Here is a 15,324-nt window from a genome sequence, read left to right on the forward strand (position 1 = left end):
TTCATATATGATTAACAGCAGTGAATTGTGAAACAGTGAATTATTCTCTCAATAAAATCTTTCCAGAGATAGTAAACGTAAACATATTTATCTAGATGCACTGTAACCAGGAATATTGATCTAAAACAAAACCTTCTTCCAAGAAAATTTCTTAAAGGAAGATTATGCAGGGCAGGGAATTCGTTAGTCTCAAATTAGATTAAATAAACCTAGTTTTGTGGTATTAGATTATTTATAATCAAGAAAATGCATCTTCCATAAATACCATGGATAATCTAATGATTATTTAAATATGTAAATATGGCGAGTGTCTTTTTAAATAGAAAGTCATCGGAATCCTCTGTTTCAGTGATGAATAAAATATAACTTGGGTTGAATAAAATATGATGAAGTTCTTTGTAGTCTAGTTATAACGATGAACCGGAATTAGAACTTAATATACATTATAAAAGAATTTTCTTATCTCTTATGCTTTCTTCTATTTACGCAGTTAGTGTAATAGTGTTTTACTCGTACGGTGCGTTAGCTCACTATTGTCTTTGGTGGTTTCCCAAATAACGCTGAATAATTAAATATTAATGGTAAAGGCTACGGGTACAAAAGTTCTTTAGGGTGATTCCAAAGTTTTGCCTCACACATGAAGAGTGAAATTAACTTTTTGCTGTCTTTTTTTTTAAATTTATGCTTAAATGTCGTAATTTGTGACGAGCAAATTTAAAATGCAGGATAATGATGAAAACAAAATTTTTTTAAGAAGTAAAAATAGCTGTTATAATTAAAAACAATCTGTAAAATATTATTTTGAATTATATATAATTTCAAAACCCATCGACCTAAGTAAACGGCAGTGTTCATTACTGTAAGTATGGTTCATTGCTGTGGTGTCTCATAGCAAACATAAGACGGGAATGAGAAAAAAGAAACATAGGAAAGCATAAGAAATTGATTCTCCATGTTTTATGGAGGAAAGCTGAGATTAGGAGGTGATAGAAAAGAAAAAAAAGAATGGTCAAAATGAATGGTGTTTCAGGCTCTATAGAAACACCAAAAAGCTCGATAATTTTCACTGAAGAGCTTTGGTTATGCTTTTGGTATTAATAATAATAAAATATGGCTTTATGATTATTGGTAAAAATTGGTGAATATGGAGAAATTTGGTGATTTTATCGTAATATCTTAGACTATGGCATAAAAACCATTAATTCGGTAAAAATTTCTCTTAAGTTTTGTACTTTTTACTAAATATGTGATAATAAGAACTATTATTTTGAAAAGTAGAATTTCCGGTAAGCCTTTACCATCTTAATGGAAAAATTAATCAATGAAAGGCTTAAACACTGTATATTTTTCTTTTTATTACCAGAAATATCATCATCACACAGGGTGATAACTTTAACAGAATTCTTTTCTTCGTATAGAATCTCAATGTTTGAATTGTGAACTGTTGTTCTTCACAAATACTCTGAGAACATGTTTTGTATAATTAACACGATTATTCTTACGATTAATTTATGTTAAGTTCTGTAAATTTGTAGCCTAAGATAATGATGATCATAAGATACTCTGAGCCATAAAAACATTGCTTTGAATGTGATCAAAAGTTAAAAGAAGTAAGGAAATTAATTTATTTTAAGCAATAAGTATTCGTCGTCATAATAACATACAAGGTGTGACTCATAAGTGCCTTTTTGACTTATAAGCTTTTTTTCCCCAAAATGTTTTCTTAAGATTTTTGAAATTTCATTTAAGCGTTCATAGCTTAACAATAGAAATATATACAATGGAAAGAAATAGTGGAATATTAACAATATAAAGAAAATAGTTGCCAATGCATTTTTCTAGAAATCTATCGTGGAGCACTTACGTTGTTTCAATAATTGAATGGCAGAATCATGCTCTCAAGAAACAATATGTTTTTTTTTTAAAATTTTGTTTATTTTATCTGAGGCTGCATAGTCTTTATGGAGTTATATCCCAAGACCCTTGCTAGCAAAAAATGAAAAAAAAATTGCATTTTAATGAAGACTGAAAAAAGTAGAAAGTTTGTTTTACATCCGAATCTACAAAAATATATAGTTAAAAGATCTTTGAAATCAGTTTCAAAATGACCGGTGCCAAGGAGGCAAAAAATGTAGCAGTTTTGTGTTATTTACAACAGTGAGAATATGCACACTGTTAGAAATTCTGAAGAATATTAGAGTATAGTATCATCTTTTAATACCTTAATAAGGTAATAATGTAAAACAGAGGATCGTACTTAAGTTAGATAATACGATACTTTAGTTCCACTTGAGTGAAAATAAGTTTCCACCTTTTTTAAGTTATAAAATTTGCACAGCATTTTATTTCTATACTTAAAAGGGTATTGATTAAGGAAATTTTTTCAACCTTAAGAAACTCCAAAAAGTTTAAGAGACGCGTATATACTTCACTGAGACAAAAAGTATGGCCAAAACTACCAGAATTTGATAAAATTTGCCATGTATTTGACTCTGTAGGAACAACAAAAAGCTCGGTAATTTTTACCGAAACATTTTTGCTAATAATTTTGGTAAAATTAACTATAAATATTGTTTTAAATATGTTTTTAAATTTGGTAAATACCGTATATTTCGATTTCTGTTACCAGAATTGAGGCCCGGTGGCTGAGTGGTAGCGCTTCGCGCTCCCGTGCCACAGGTCCTGGGTTGGATCCTCGGGCCGGGCAAGGTTGACCCAGCCTTCCATCCCTTCAGTGGGTCGATAAATGAGTACCAGGCATACTTGGGAACTAAACAATGGGGATTCCGCGTTCGGCTGACCACCTAACCGGAACATCTGCTCCAGCACCCCAGGGCCCAAGGTTAAAAAAACTGAGATGGGCACAGTAGGCCATGGCCCTCTATTGGCTGTCGCGCCACTGAGTTTTAGAGTTACCAGAATTATATATTTTATCTCTTTACCAGAAATGTCTTCAAAATACAGAATAGTATTCATACCATAATGTTTTTCTTCCTTTTGAAATTGCTTTAAGAATATCATCTTAACAAAATTAAAAATTCCGAATCATTCAAATTTTTCATAAGGGGAGCGGAAAATGAATATTAATAAAACACTGCGATCAAAAAAGTCGAAATAGGGTCGTAAAATAAAATAAAGGACAATGCTAAATTATAACTTCTATAAGTGTTAAATACTTAATGAACATTAAAATTAGTTAAATAAATTAACTATAGTTAGATAAATATTAAAATATAATAAGTAGCTTTAACTGATATTACAGAAAGTGTCGAAATTCATTTTACTAATACAATTAGTTGTGTAATTTGAATGTATCGCTGCTAGTTATGATTATTTTGGGATTATTTACATCTTTGAATGCCAGATATCTAATTAAATTTAATTAAAAGCTTTGGAGCACAGAAATGTTGATATGTTCAATATCAAAGTGTTTGAAATAAAAGATACATTTAAAGAGTTTAATTTCAAGTGTGAGATTTTCGTTTCAAATATAAAATAGTTCTATTGTTACATCCAAAAGGGTTTCAAATTAAAAGCTTGTGTTTGCATATTTAATGACTTAATTTGACATTTTTAAAGGAGATTTAACAACTTAATTTGAAAAGAAAATTTTTTTCAAAGCATTACATATTGTAAACTAAAGAAATATTTCTTTAAATGCTTGCCCTGATCAAAATCAGTCTAAGTTTACATTTGCGAAAACGAATTTATATATTTAATCCCATTTTAAACAAAAGAAAGCTTCAATATTTTCAAGTTTTACAAGTCTTCTCATACTTCTACTCATGTTTTGGTTTTATTTTAGCAAATTTTAATTGTTAGTGATAATAACATCTAAACTTATAATGAAACAAGCTTTGATGTATAAAAATTTTCTGAAATTTGTTTAATTAAATATCTATCAATTTGCTGAATGTGTAATATAATTTCAGTAAATGAAACAATTTGTGTTTTCCATATTATTAGCCATGCTTTTAAATATAACTTTAAATCTAAATGATGTTGCTGAAATTGGTAGTGATAATAATTACGTCTTACTGTATTCTTATCATTGGAATATTATCACAATTGAATGGCATTTTTAATAAACTTTAAAATTTAGTACTTAATCAAGGTATTTATGAAACTAGCATGCTTACTTGAGATTATTTACACTGAGAAAAAAATTTGGTCAAAACTATCAAAATACAGTAAAATGTACCATGGTTCTGGCTTTATGGAAGCACAAAAAAGTGCTTTGGGAAAGACTTGTGGTAAAATTAACAATAAAATATGGTATATGGCTCCATGCATTTTGGTAGTAAATGTGGTAATCTGGTAGTTAATCATGATACCTTGGTAGACCTTTTCATGATACGACAGACTTAAAATCATCATTCATATATTTTTGAAAAGATATATGGACGTGTAAAAGTTTCCTTCGGACATGTATTTTATATACTAAGGCAGAGCATGAAAATATTATAAGTCCTTAGATTTTTAAATTAATTCTGTGCCCATTTAAAAATTCAATTCAATGTGCTCAAAGATTACTTACCAAATAGAAAAGATAATAAGTTTTATTAAGTATTTATGGTTGATAGCTATATTTAAAACTTTTGTTTCATGATCTTAATTCTTACTTTACATTAAGTAAAATAAATGTAGGTTAAACAATATTTTGCTAACAATATAAACAAGTTAACAAGTTAAGCAATATTTCGGTAGTTTACGAATCCTTGATATATTTCTTTTAGCGTTCTTGAGACATTAAAGATAGTTTCCCAGCTAGTTATGAACAACATTTACTGACAAGGTAATTTAATTTCAAGTATACTCCCTACGAAAATTGAATCCCAGAAAGTTTGCTCTGTTCATACAAAATAGCGTCTACAAAAGCAGGTTTTGAGGAATTGCATTTTGTGCTGAAAAGAGCAAGAAAATTTTAAAGCTTCTGGTCATGAAATATTTATTTAAAAACTTGGTTAATTATTTATTATACTCGTTTTTGATTCATTATTTATTAACTATTAATATTTATTTACTTCAAATTTTTGGTTAATAGTTTTATAAAACGGTTTACCATGGAACTTTATTTCTTAAAATACCTATTGTATTAATAATTTTTGCAACCTGGAATATATATAAAAAGTAAAAAAAATATCTTAATCATAATCCAATAAAAAATGAACTAGAGTTATTTTATCTTATGTAAGTTGTGTTAAATAGTTTTAATAAAGTGTGGTTTAATTTATTGAAGCTAAGATTACATAAGATTTCAGAATATAGGAACACTTTAAAAACTATTACCATATTTCTATTAAATTACTATAAAATTCCGTATTAAATTATGGTATAAAATAACTGCCCTTTGGATGCATCATCCGCAAAAGCAATGTCATCACAATTTTTACAGTAATATTTAATTAATATCTAATTAATGAAGTACTTAATTAATGACTCAGTCATTTTACTGCAATTATTACAGAAAAAATTAATGTTTATAAGATTTTTTTGCTCAGCAATACATTTTTCTGAAACTAGAGTTTACGGTAAAAAGTACAAGTACCCTCCGTGGTGGTACTTTTTATTGTAAGTTAATATAGAATTTTTTACCGTGAAGTAGAGGTATAATTTAAAAACACCTGGGAGTTTTGTATTTTTCTGTAACTTAAAATAATGTAAGATTTTTTAAGATGACTCAGAATTGAAAAATAGTAATTTGTCAGTGAATTAATAAAGTTTCATAATTCATTTTTTTAAAAATAAATATACACTTACATATTCAATATACATTTTTCAACATACATATGAAAAACATTATAAATTTGATCAAAGCTAAAATAATGTGGTGGATAGGATATGTCGAAAAAATGAAGAATAAAAACAGACATGCCAAAGAAAATCATGAAAAAAGTTATAATAATATTTCCTATTATAAAAAGGAAGACCAAAACTAAGATGGGTAAATTATCTTGAGGAAAACATGATAAAAATGAAAATATAAACTGGAAAAAGAAATCTGGGGTGAGAGTTACGTAGAACTCTATTGTAGAGAAAGTCCTACCCACTATGAGCTGTAGAGCACGAAAAGAGTAATAAGATAAATATATCATCTTATTATTGAATATTTAAATTTTTCCCATCGGTATTAAAATTGTTAAGATTAAATATCAAATGTTTGTTTCAATCAAATGTTTGTTTAAAGACAAAGTTTGTTTGTTACATCAAATGTTTATTTAAAGAAAATATTTGTTTGTAACATCAAATGTTTGTTTAAAGAAAGTTGAAATTTAAAAAAATAATTGTTGCGTTAAAATCTGAATAAATGCAATCAAAACTGAATCCAATTTAAGTTTTAAAAATAAATGTTTTTTATATATTTATAACAAATATTTCTAACATGTTTATAGTCAATATTTTTATTAAATATTCTTTACTATGCACACATGGCAAAATGTTTTCTAATAATTTAACTTCAACGAGAAAAATTATGCGACTTTAAATCTTTTAAACGTATAAAATTACATTAGCTTTATTTTAGTTTAGCTCAGAAAAATTTGGTTAAGTTAGTGAGGACTTAGTAGTTTCGAATGAAAATGTTTGTTTCAAATTAAAATGTAATTTCTAAAGTGCTTCATTTGCTAAAACAGTACTCATATGCTAGTATTGCTGTATTATATTATTTTAATACTTAGAATTCACTGAGGAGGTGGTAAAATATTTCCCGATTTATTTTAAACTTAGAATGACGATTTTAAGTGGCCCTCATTCTGTTCGTCATGAAAATGAAAGATTAGCCTTCTCGACTATAACATGTATCCATCTCGAAGAAAGTAAGCGGCTTTATTAGGTTGGTCTACTTGGGGAGATAAAATTCTGGTCGTCACCCTATTAGGGGAAAGCAGTTAATAAACTGTTTTTCTGACAGTTAACAGTTTGAATACCATCTTATTTATGGTTATTTGACAGTTTTGTTTGAATATGGTAAAATAACAATTAAATAAATAGTTTTTTAACCATTTTTACAGTGTATTTTCAAAACAATATTAATGGAAGTAAGCATAATTTCTTATAAAATATTAACAAAATAAACTTTTCTTCCGTAATTTAAGAGATTTTTAAATCAATTTTTCGAAGAAAACTTCCCTCAAATCATAAAAGGAAGGTGTTAGCTAAAAAGAAGGTGAATTTAACACTATGCAACACAAGAAAAAATAATAACCTCTCACACTTCAGATAAGAAGCAAATGCTACAAAACGTGATCTCGAAGGAATGTAAAGAAACCTGATTTCTAATTGGCATACTCTTTTTTAGCACTATTATTTCAGCGGATATAAAATTGAATCGACATTTTTTCCCGTTTTCAACTTGTAATCGTCATTTTTTGAAGCTCTTGAATAGCGACTATTCTTTTGTAAGTCCATGCGGTTTTTCACTCGCTTTTTCAACTTTATTGCTGTTTGGACTTTATGACTGTTACGGAACAAAAACTCTGCTATACAGTGCATTTTACACACTAATATTTATTATAAAATCTCTGAATCATTGTATTTAAATAAATAATAATGTAAAAATTACGGTATAAAAGTTTACAGTAAAAATGGATTTTACGGTTGCAACACTCATGGTTCCAGTATTTTTTATCGTAATTTGATCCGAAGTTTTTTACACTGTGGTCTGCAAAATAAAACGCTTCCATGGTATTTAGTGCAATCTGATATTTCTTTACTAATAAAATTCTAAATATTTGGTTTTTTTTAGAGCATAGACTCTCGATTTTTTCAGCGTTGCCGCCCCCACCCCCAAAGGAGAAGAAAAAAATTCAACGCCCCCCTGTGAGAAAATCCATTTATTTAGAGCATGGGGAAAGAGAGGGTGTGTTGAATTATACGACTCAACGTTTTAAGCAATTTTTTAAGCATTAAATTTGTTTTATTTTTAAAAAAAAAATTTATGTGCAAGTTAACTTGATACTTTTCAACCAGCAGGTAATCGCGGTCTTTTTGTTGTAATTCAAATAAATATGGTATGGTTAAAATAAGTCACTTATTCTTAATTAGATAATTGAAAAAACACTCAAAATTTTTTTTTCGTCTCTAAAAAGTAGTATCAACGAAACAATCAAGTAACTATCTCAGAGGAATGATTGTACTTGATGATTCAGAGCATGTTTTTTAACGTTCGGTTCAATATTTTTAGTGAGGTAAAGGCGCAAGTCCCCGCGTTTTCTCTTTCTTGCGACTAGATTCGTCACAGCACTGAGTTTTTATTCGACAAAGTAGGAGAAAAGGAAGGCAAAAGTCCCAAAGTCCAGGGTAGAGATGACAAATGTCAATTTGAAGCCAAATTTCTGTGAGACGATCAATATTTCAAATTTTCATTGGTAGAAATTTTGACTATTTTCTCCTGAATCTAAACCTCTGCTGTTTTAATATTCACAAAAGGATTCATAACATATTGACGTACTTCCAGGGACAAAATATCGTTAAAACGGTTAGAAAATTCCCTGTGTTAAGACTCAAGGTGTTGAAAATTTTCATGTGTATCATCAGAGGGAATTATAACATTCATTTTAAGATCCGATAAGATAGGAAATAAGCTGAATTCATTCCGATCAAAATTCTGCTTCTTCAAAATTTTTTTGTTAGAAAAGACAGAAATAACTGATTTTGTAGTGATCAAATTGTAAATTAGCACCATTAACAAAACGGCGATGAACCCACTATGTCGACTCACCATTGCAGGAGCTCCATCAGTGGCAACAGATATAATATTAGGGAGCGGAATATTCTTTTTTTAAAAATAATTTTTAACAGTTTTAAAAATAGTTTCAATTTTGGTATCGACAATCAAGCTCCTTTCAAAAAGCATCTTTTGAATAATTTTTCCTTCCTTAACAAACCGGACTTGAGCCAATAGTAAAGCCTCATTACTTGGCAAGGTTGACTGATAAACTGGAAGGGCAAATACGTAGGACATCAAACGTTTGCATAAGGAAATTCCAACGTCTTCAGCCACCTCATCAATTCGTCTTCGCACAGTATCGATGCTTAATGTGATATTTTTTATTGCATTGGATGCGACTGGATGGTGTAAAATTGTTTCTAAAACTTCCTTGATAGCCGGCAGTATCAACTCTTTGCCGATGGCATGAAAGATTCCCAGATTTAGCAATTAATTTTGATATATTATAAGAGGCTATCAAATCATCGTCAAATTTTTCTGATGAGGTTGCTAGTAAGCCTGAACCTGAAGGTGCCTTCAGAAACTTGTCCTTTATGTTCACGAAAAATGGTAAATATTTATTTTGTTTGTCAGAGCAAATTTTTTGCAAATGTTTCTGCAAACATGAAGGTTTCATTGCCCCATTAGATAAAATTTCGTTACAAAGTATAAACATGCGTAGTTGAGAATTCGACAGCGATTGAACAAATCCGAACTTCCGACGGCGATTGAACAAATCCGAAGTACGAGACACTGCATTGACGACACTTATTTTTGCTAACCAACATTTTTGGCGACAGCGAAATACAAACGTTGGGCGAAAATAAACTCTATCTCAAAATTAATAAATAATTTACGATAAAGAACTAATTCACTCTCGTACCTGGCCAACTAAACAACGAAATCGAATCGAAACAAGGGGGGAAAACTGAAAGGAAAAGCACGAAAACCATCATAAGAAACATGGATCAAATCAAACATTCATACTGAAAACGTATGCATTTCAATTTTCACCAAATGGAGTGAATGAGTCAGAGGCAAAAACTTGACACATACGCTGCGCTGGTACGAATTGGAGAATATGGGTAGCATAAGTTCGTTTTATTGCTAGTACAAATGGTAAATTGGGTAATCTTAATTTATTACGTTAATTTAATATTTTTTTCTTCAATATCAATTTTAGATAAATTTTATTTATCAAAGTATACTCCCACCTCCTCCCAGGGGCGGTATCGCCCCCATTTAGAAAGAGTGCTCTAGAGACTTCGAGATTATTAAAGTCTGTATCATTAAACGAACTTACTTAAGTATTTATCAGTTGAAAAGTTTCGCAATCTGGATAGGATTTTTGTATTTAATATCTGGATCAGTTTTTCAATAAATACGATTACCAAACGAAGTTATTCAAAAATAGAAACATTAATCCTCTTAACTGTGTCTTAACATTATTAGTCAGAACTAAGAGCTCTCTTTGTTCATAAAGAATTATTCAGGGAAGACTGAGTATTAATTAAAATTATTTGTTGTGAAATATTTAATTATACTAATATAAAGAAACTTCAGGTTAAGAATAAGTGGCGGGTGATGTAAAATGCAAAAAATAGTGAAAGGAATATTGGACTTTAAAATATGTTAAAGTTAAACAACATAAAAGACTTTAAATAAATTAAATTCTTTGGCGCAAACGGAAAATAAATAAAGTTTTTAAGCTTAATTAAGTGATAATAGAGATAAGCGGTAAATAGAGATTTTCTTTTTTGTTAGATAGTCGTTTTGATTCTCCATTTAATAGGACATTTTAAAAATTTTATATTACTCTATTTTTTTAAAGTTGTACGTCACAGATTTCATTAAAATGATACAATGATTACTAGCAGAAATCAATAAACTTAATAATAAGTTATTATTATCATTGTCACAATCATTTATTTGTTTCTCTGCATTGCAAAAGCTGAGCGTTAGTCACAAATATCTTTTTCTCTAATGACTAATTTTCTAAAAATAATAAGTAAAAGGTTATGCCATAAAACAAATTTTAAATTTTTTTAATTGTAAAATATTTTTAGATTAACTTTTTCTTTCAAAAATCTTATACTAAGTATTAATTTTTACGAATCTTAGAAAAATGAAATATATAGTAAAATTTTTTTTTTTAATGGCGGGCACTTGGGATGTATTGTTCCATTGACCTCTTAATGCCAGAACTGCTACTCTCTTCTCGTTACCCAGAGGGCGCCTGTGACGAAGCTACGGAGGTGGAACAGCATCGCCCATTGTCACACAACTACAAACCCGTTTATAGGGATTTGAACCTGCAACCATTGCTCCGCAGTCAGGTACGCTAACCACTCGGCCACCTGGTCGGCTATACAGGGTGTTCCAAAACGACCACATAAACTCTGCACAGCTAGATTCCTCGTTGGGAGTACATAAAAACTGACCAAAGAAGCGCTCCTGTACGATCCATAGTTTACGAGAAAAATACAAAGTATGACGTCACTGCCGGTGCAAGAAAAAACACTTTATTGAATATATCAACAGCAGTATATTACCCGTATGCCCTGAATTGGGGCAGGTCGGGGTAAATATTTTCATACTATGCACAATTTAAAACAGATGGCCAAAGTGTCCGCCGTGCATGTCGAGGCAGGCTTGAGCACGTCGTGGATATGTCCAATAACGTGTTTTTTTTCCTTGTACCGGCAGTGACGTCATACTTTGTTTTTCGTATTTTTCTCGTAGACTATGGATCGTACAGGAACGCTTCTTTGGGCAGTTTTTATGTACTCCCAACGAGGAATCTAGCTGTGCAGAGTTTATGCGGTCGTTTTGGGACACCCTGTATAGTGAAATAAGAAGTATATGGAAATATAAATAGAAATATTCAATACATCGAACTATTTACGTCTTATTACTTATTTTTAACAAATTGTCAATTTGTGCAGTGACTCGGTGGTTAAAATGCTGAATGTCATTGTGAAGAATTGCTGTTCGATTCACAGGGTTGGCTTGAAAACCACCGAGCTGCAAATGGATTTGTACCAGCTTTTTTGAGTAGTAATAGCGGCCTGTGAGCAATGCTGACCACATTGCCATAATCATGCTGATGGTTACAATACTGTGGAATCTTAATTTGGTATTCCTAATCCATGGGATTCTTTGATGAACAACGGGCTGTTTTCCAGAAAACTTTGTTTGTAAATTAGAATACATCAATATTATAAAAATTGGTATTGAATAACACTTGAAAATTAGTTAAGTAACAGAAAGCTAATTAATCTTCTGGTAAACATTCAAACAAAATAACGTTTTAAGACCGTAAATAACATAATATAATAGAATAATGGAACACGTATCGGCGATGAAAAGAGTGTAAAAATTTAATATCACTGGGAACAAATCTTTTGTTACTTTTATACAAATAATCTTGCCTAATTTGGATGTAGGGACAACACACCTGAAATTATTTTGCTCCTTAAGCTACAGATTTTTTTAATGGCATATTAAGTCTTTTTTTGTCGAAGAGTACAAGTTTAAAAACGTTATCATTAGAATGGTGTAACGTAAATGTTGCGACTAGTTTCTAGCAGAGTTAGAGCACATAATCAGGATTAAAGTTGTAAAGAAAATTATGCTCGAAAATGTTCTCACAAATTTCTATGGTCGCTTCCCTACTATGAACCATTTTTTCAAGTGATTTCGAACAGTTCATAACAAATAAGCGCAATTATATGCATTCACTATATTAAAAGGTGAGGGTGAATCGAAGGCTTTCATTAATTATATAATATATTTAAAACATTTCCTTCAATCCATGAATATTGACACATTTATTGAGAAATTCGTACCATTTTCTTAAAAATATTACTTACTGTGTTTTTCTTTTGCTGGTGTATGATACCATAACTCTGTAAAACATAATCTAAATAATGAATACCTGTCTTTTCCGTTTGAAACAACTAACAGCATTAAAATAGCATCTCCAGTACTGTTTAGGATAGTTCCTTCTTTCCAGTTCTTGGTGTTGTTTGGTGACAACTTCATCTGGCTGTATAACATTCTGCAAAGCGTACAATAATCTGTTTAGCAGAACTGTGGGTCTTTTTCGCACTATGAATTCTTCTGAATCCTAGAAAGTTAAACATATTTCACAATCTTTATTGATGTAGATAGTCTACATAAGTTAGTCTAAATTAAGATTCAAATGTACATTGCAAAAAAATAGTACTAAAATTTCACGAACTTTATTTCGTTTTTCACGATGCCGTTTTCTGGTATATGCTCCGAGCAAAACTTTCGCTAATAATGAGATAACTATTATTACTTCCTCAAGGAAGCGAATTGCGTCAAAATTAAAGAAATATTTAACTTTTCCAATTTTTTCCACAAAAAAGAAACAATAGACAAATTATAGAAGTATCGAATGTACCTTACCTTTCTAATAATCACTTTCACGTAGTCACCTTATAAGTGGCACAATGCAACAAGGGCAAATTGAACAGAGAAATACACTGAAGAGCCATTACATTATGACCGCCCTCCATCTATAACAATGGGCTCTCCCAGGTTTTCATGGCTTCTCGCCCAGGAACAATGTTTTCATGGGGCACATTAGGACCCATAATCCTCATAGAACAATCCCTGACGTCTGTAAGCTACTTGAACATAGTTGCAGACCAGGTTCACCCATTCATGGCAACAGTTTTTCCTGCGGGGGATGGTGTTTACCAACAGGATAATGCACCATGTCATAAGGGTCGAATCGTCATGGATTGGTTCGAGGAACATTCCAGTGACTTTCAAGTCATGTCTTGGCCCCCAAATTCACCTGACCTTAATCCAATAGAGCATTTGTGGTCCTACTTGGAAAACCAAATTCGTGCTGCCACGCTACCCCCTCGCAATGTGAGGGAATTGCAGGACCAGTTGGTGAGCGCTTGGTACCAGATACCTCAGACTACCTATCAGCACCTTGTGGAATCAATGCCATTGCGAGTGCTAGCAGTTTTGAGGGCTAAAGGTGGTCCTACATGTTATTATCAGGGTGGTCATAATGCAATGGTTCTTCGGTGTAAATTTCACTTATGCCCGAAGCAAGATTTGAACCTCGTATCTTTCTGGTACGAGGCCAACTCCTTGACCACCATAAAGGTCCATCAATAAAATTCGTCACTTTATCTCTGATTTTCTAGTCTTTATTCTACAGTCGTCATTTCAGTTAACTGTCTTCCACAATGCACTACAATAAGGTTTTGAGTTGAGGAAGTATTTTCCTCATATATTTTCGAATTCCCTTCGTTAGAAATCAGATTTCGTGACGTAATGATTCTAAAAATTAACGAAATTCTGCTCAAGGATTTCTGAATCCTCAAAAAATAGAGTTTTTATTTCTAAGATTGTAGCAAGATTTAAGGGAATCAGTTGAACTCAAATTAAGTTGAAAATGAATTAGTAACATCATATCAAAATTTAAAGGAATCACTTAGGCTTCAAGAAATCAGCAAAAATTAAAGGGCTTAATAAGTTTTGAAAGGTCAATAAAGTTTTAAGAGCACTATAAGATTTAAGGAAATTAGTACGATTTAAAGGAGTCAGTAAGATTTAAAGGACTTTACTGCAAGTTTTACATGAATCTGTTTCAACATTTAAATGAATAAGTTGTAAGATTCAAGCTAATCAATTGTAAATTTTACAAGAATATGTTAAGAAAGAAAATCAGTTTTAATAATAACGAAAAAAAAACTTTAAGATTTAAATCAATTCTTTATCACATTTTGAGTTAAGGTTTTATTCGATGAATTTTAAGCTATTTATATATTTTTTCGTTATACCTTTGTTATGAGATTATTTGATTTTGTTTCACCTAATCAAAATTTAATCCCAGTCTTAAAAACTTTTGAATCATTAAAGTAAGTTGTTCATTTTCTGCTATGAAATCCCCTAATTATATTCAAAGATATCTTTTAAATAATTGTTAATTTACATTCTATAGAATCAAGTATATTAATAATGGGACGAAATTGTTTTATCAAGTTTGAAATTTCAATTATGAGTAAATTAAACACTTATAATTTATAAATATTTTATACACCAATTTATAATTTAAAATTTTTTTCTTGTTTTCTTGTTCAAATTTTTAATATTTTTTAGTGAATCCTATATCTTTCTCAGGACTCACGGAAAAAAAGAAAATACATATTTTGAAGCCAAATTATATTTCCTGCTATATCTTACATAGTTCCTATAGTTTTAAATTTAACGTTTTTTTCATCTCTGGCTTGTAATTAGAGGAAAAGGTTATATGAGAAAATGCCTGGGTAAAACGTTGGATATTCTAAAACAGAGACCACTTCATACGATAAATGCTCTTTTTACCTAAACGTAGTAAAACTGATTTGCAGCCTGATTTTAATGTCCCTATTTTAAGTATTTATACATTTGAATATAAAATGTAAAGAAAATTCTGTACTCGACTTTTAATTTGCCATTTTGAATCTCAATAAAACTTACGTAACAAAATACTAAAAATGCTTGCAAAAAAAAAAAATAAATAAATAAATAAATAAATTAAGAAAAAAAAAAAATTTAAAAAAAAAAAGAAAAAAAACGGTGGTGCA

The 15,324-nt window shown here is 30.3% G+C and overlaps 1 protein-coding gene across 1 annotated transcript in view; it reads right to left on the minus strand.

Annotated features, from left to right (window-relative positions):
- LOC107452234 (uncharacterized) overlaps positions 1–15,324 on the minus strand; it is a 96,817-nt gene that overhangs the window by 23,276 nt on the left and 58,217 nt on the right. The window contains exon 2 of the mRNA XM_016068578.3: positions 12,645–12,836. Within this exon, the coding sequence (XP_015924064.1) occupies positions 12,645–12,836 (192 nt within the window). The remainder of the gene's footprint in view (positions 1–12,644; positions 12,837–15,324) is intronic.

This window comes from Parasteatoda tepidariorum, chromosome 5 (genome assembly GCF_043381705.1).
Source record: "Parasteatoda tepidariorum isolate YZ-2023 chromosome 5, CAS_Ptep_4.0, whole genome shotgun sequence".
In the NCBI taxonomy this organism is placed as follows: Eukaryota; Metazoa; Arthropoda; class Arachnida; order Araneae; family Theridiidae; genus Parasteatoda; species Parasteatoda tepidariorum.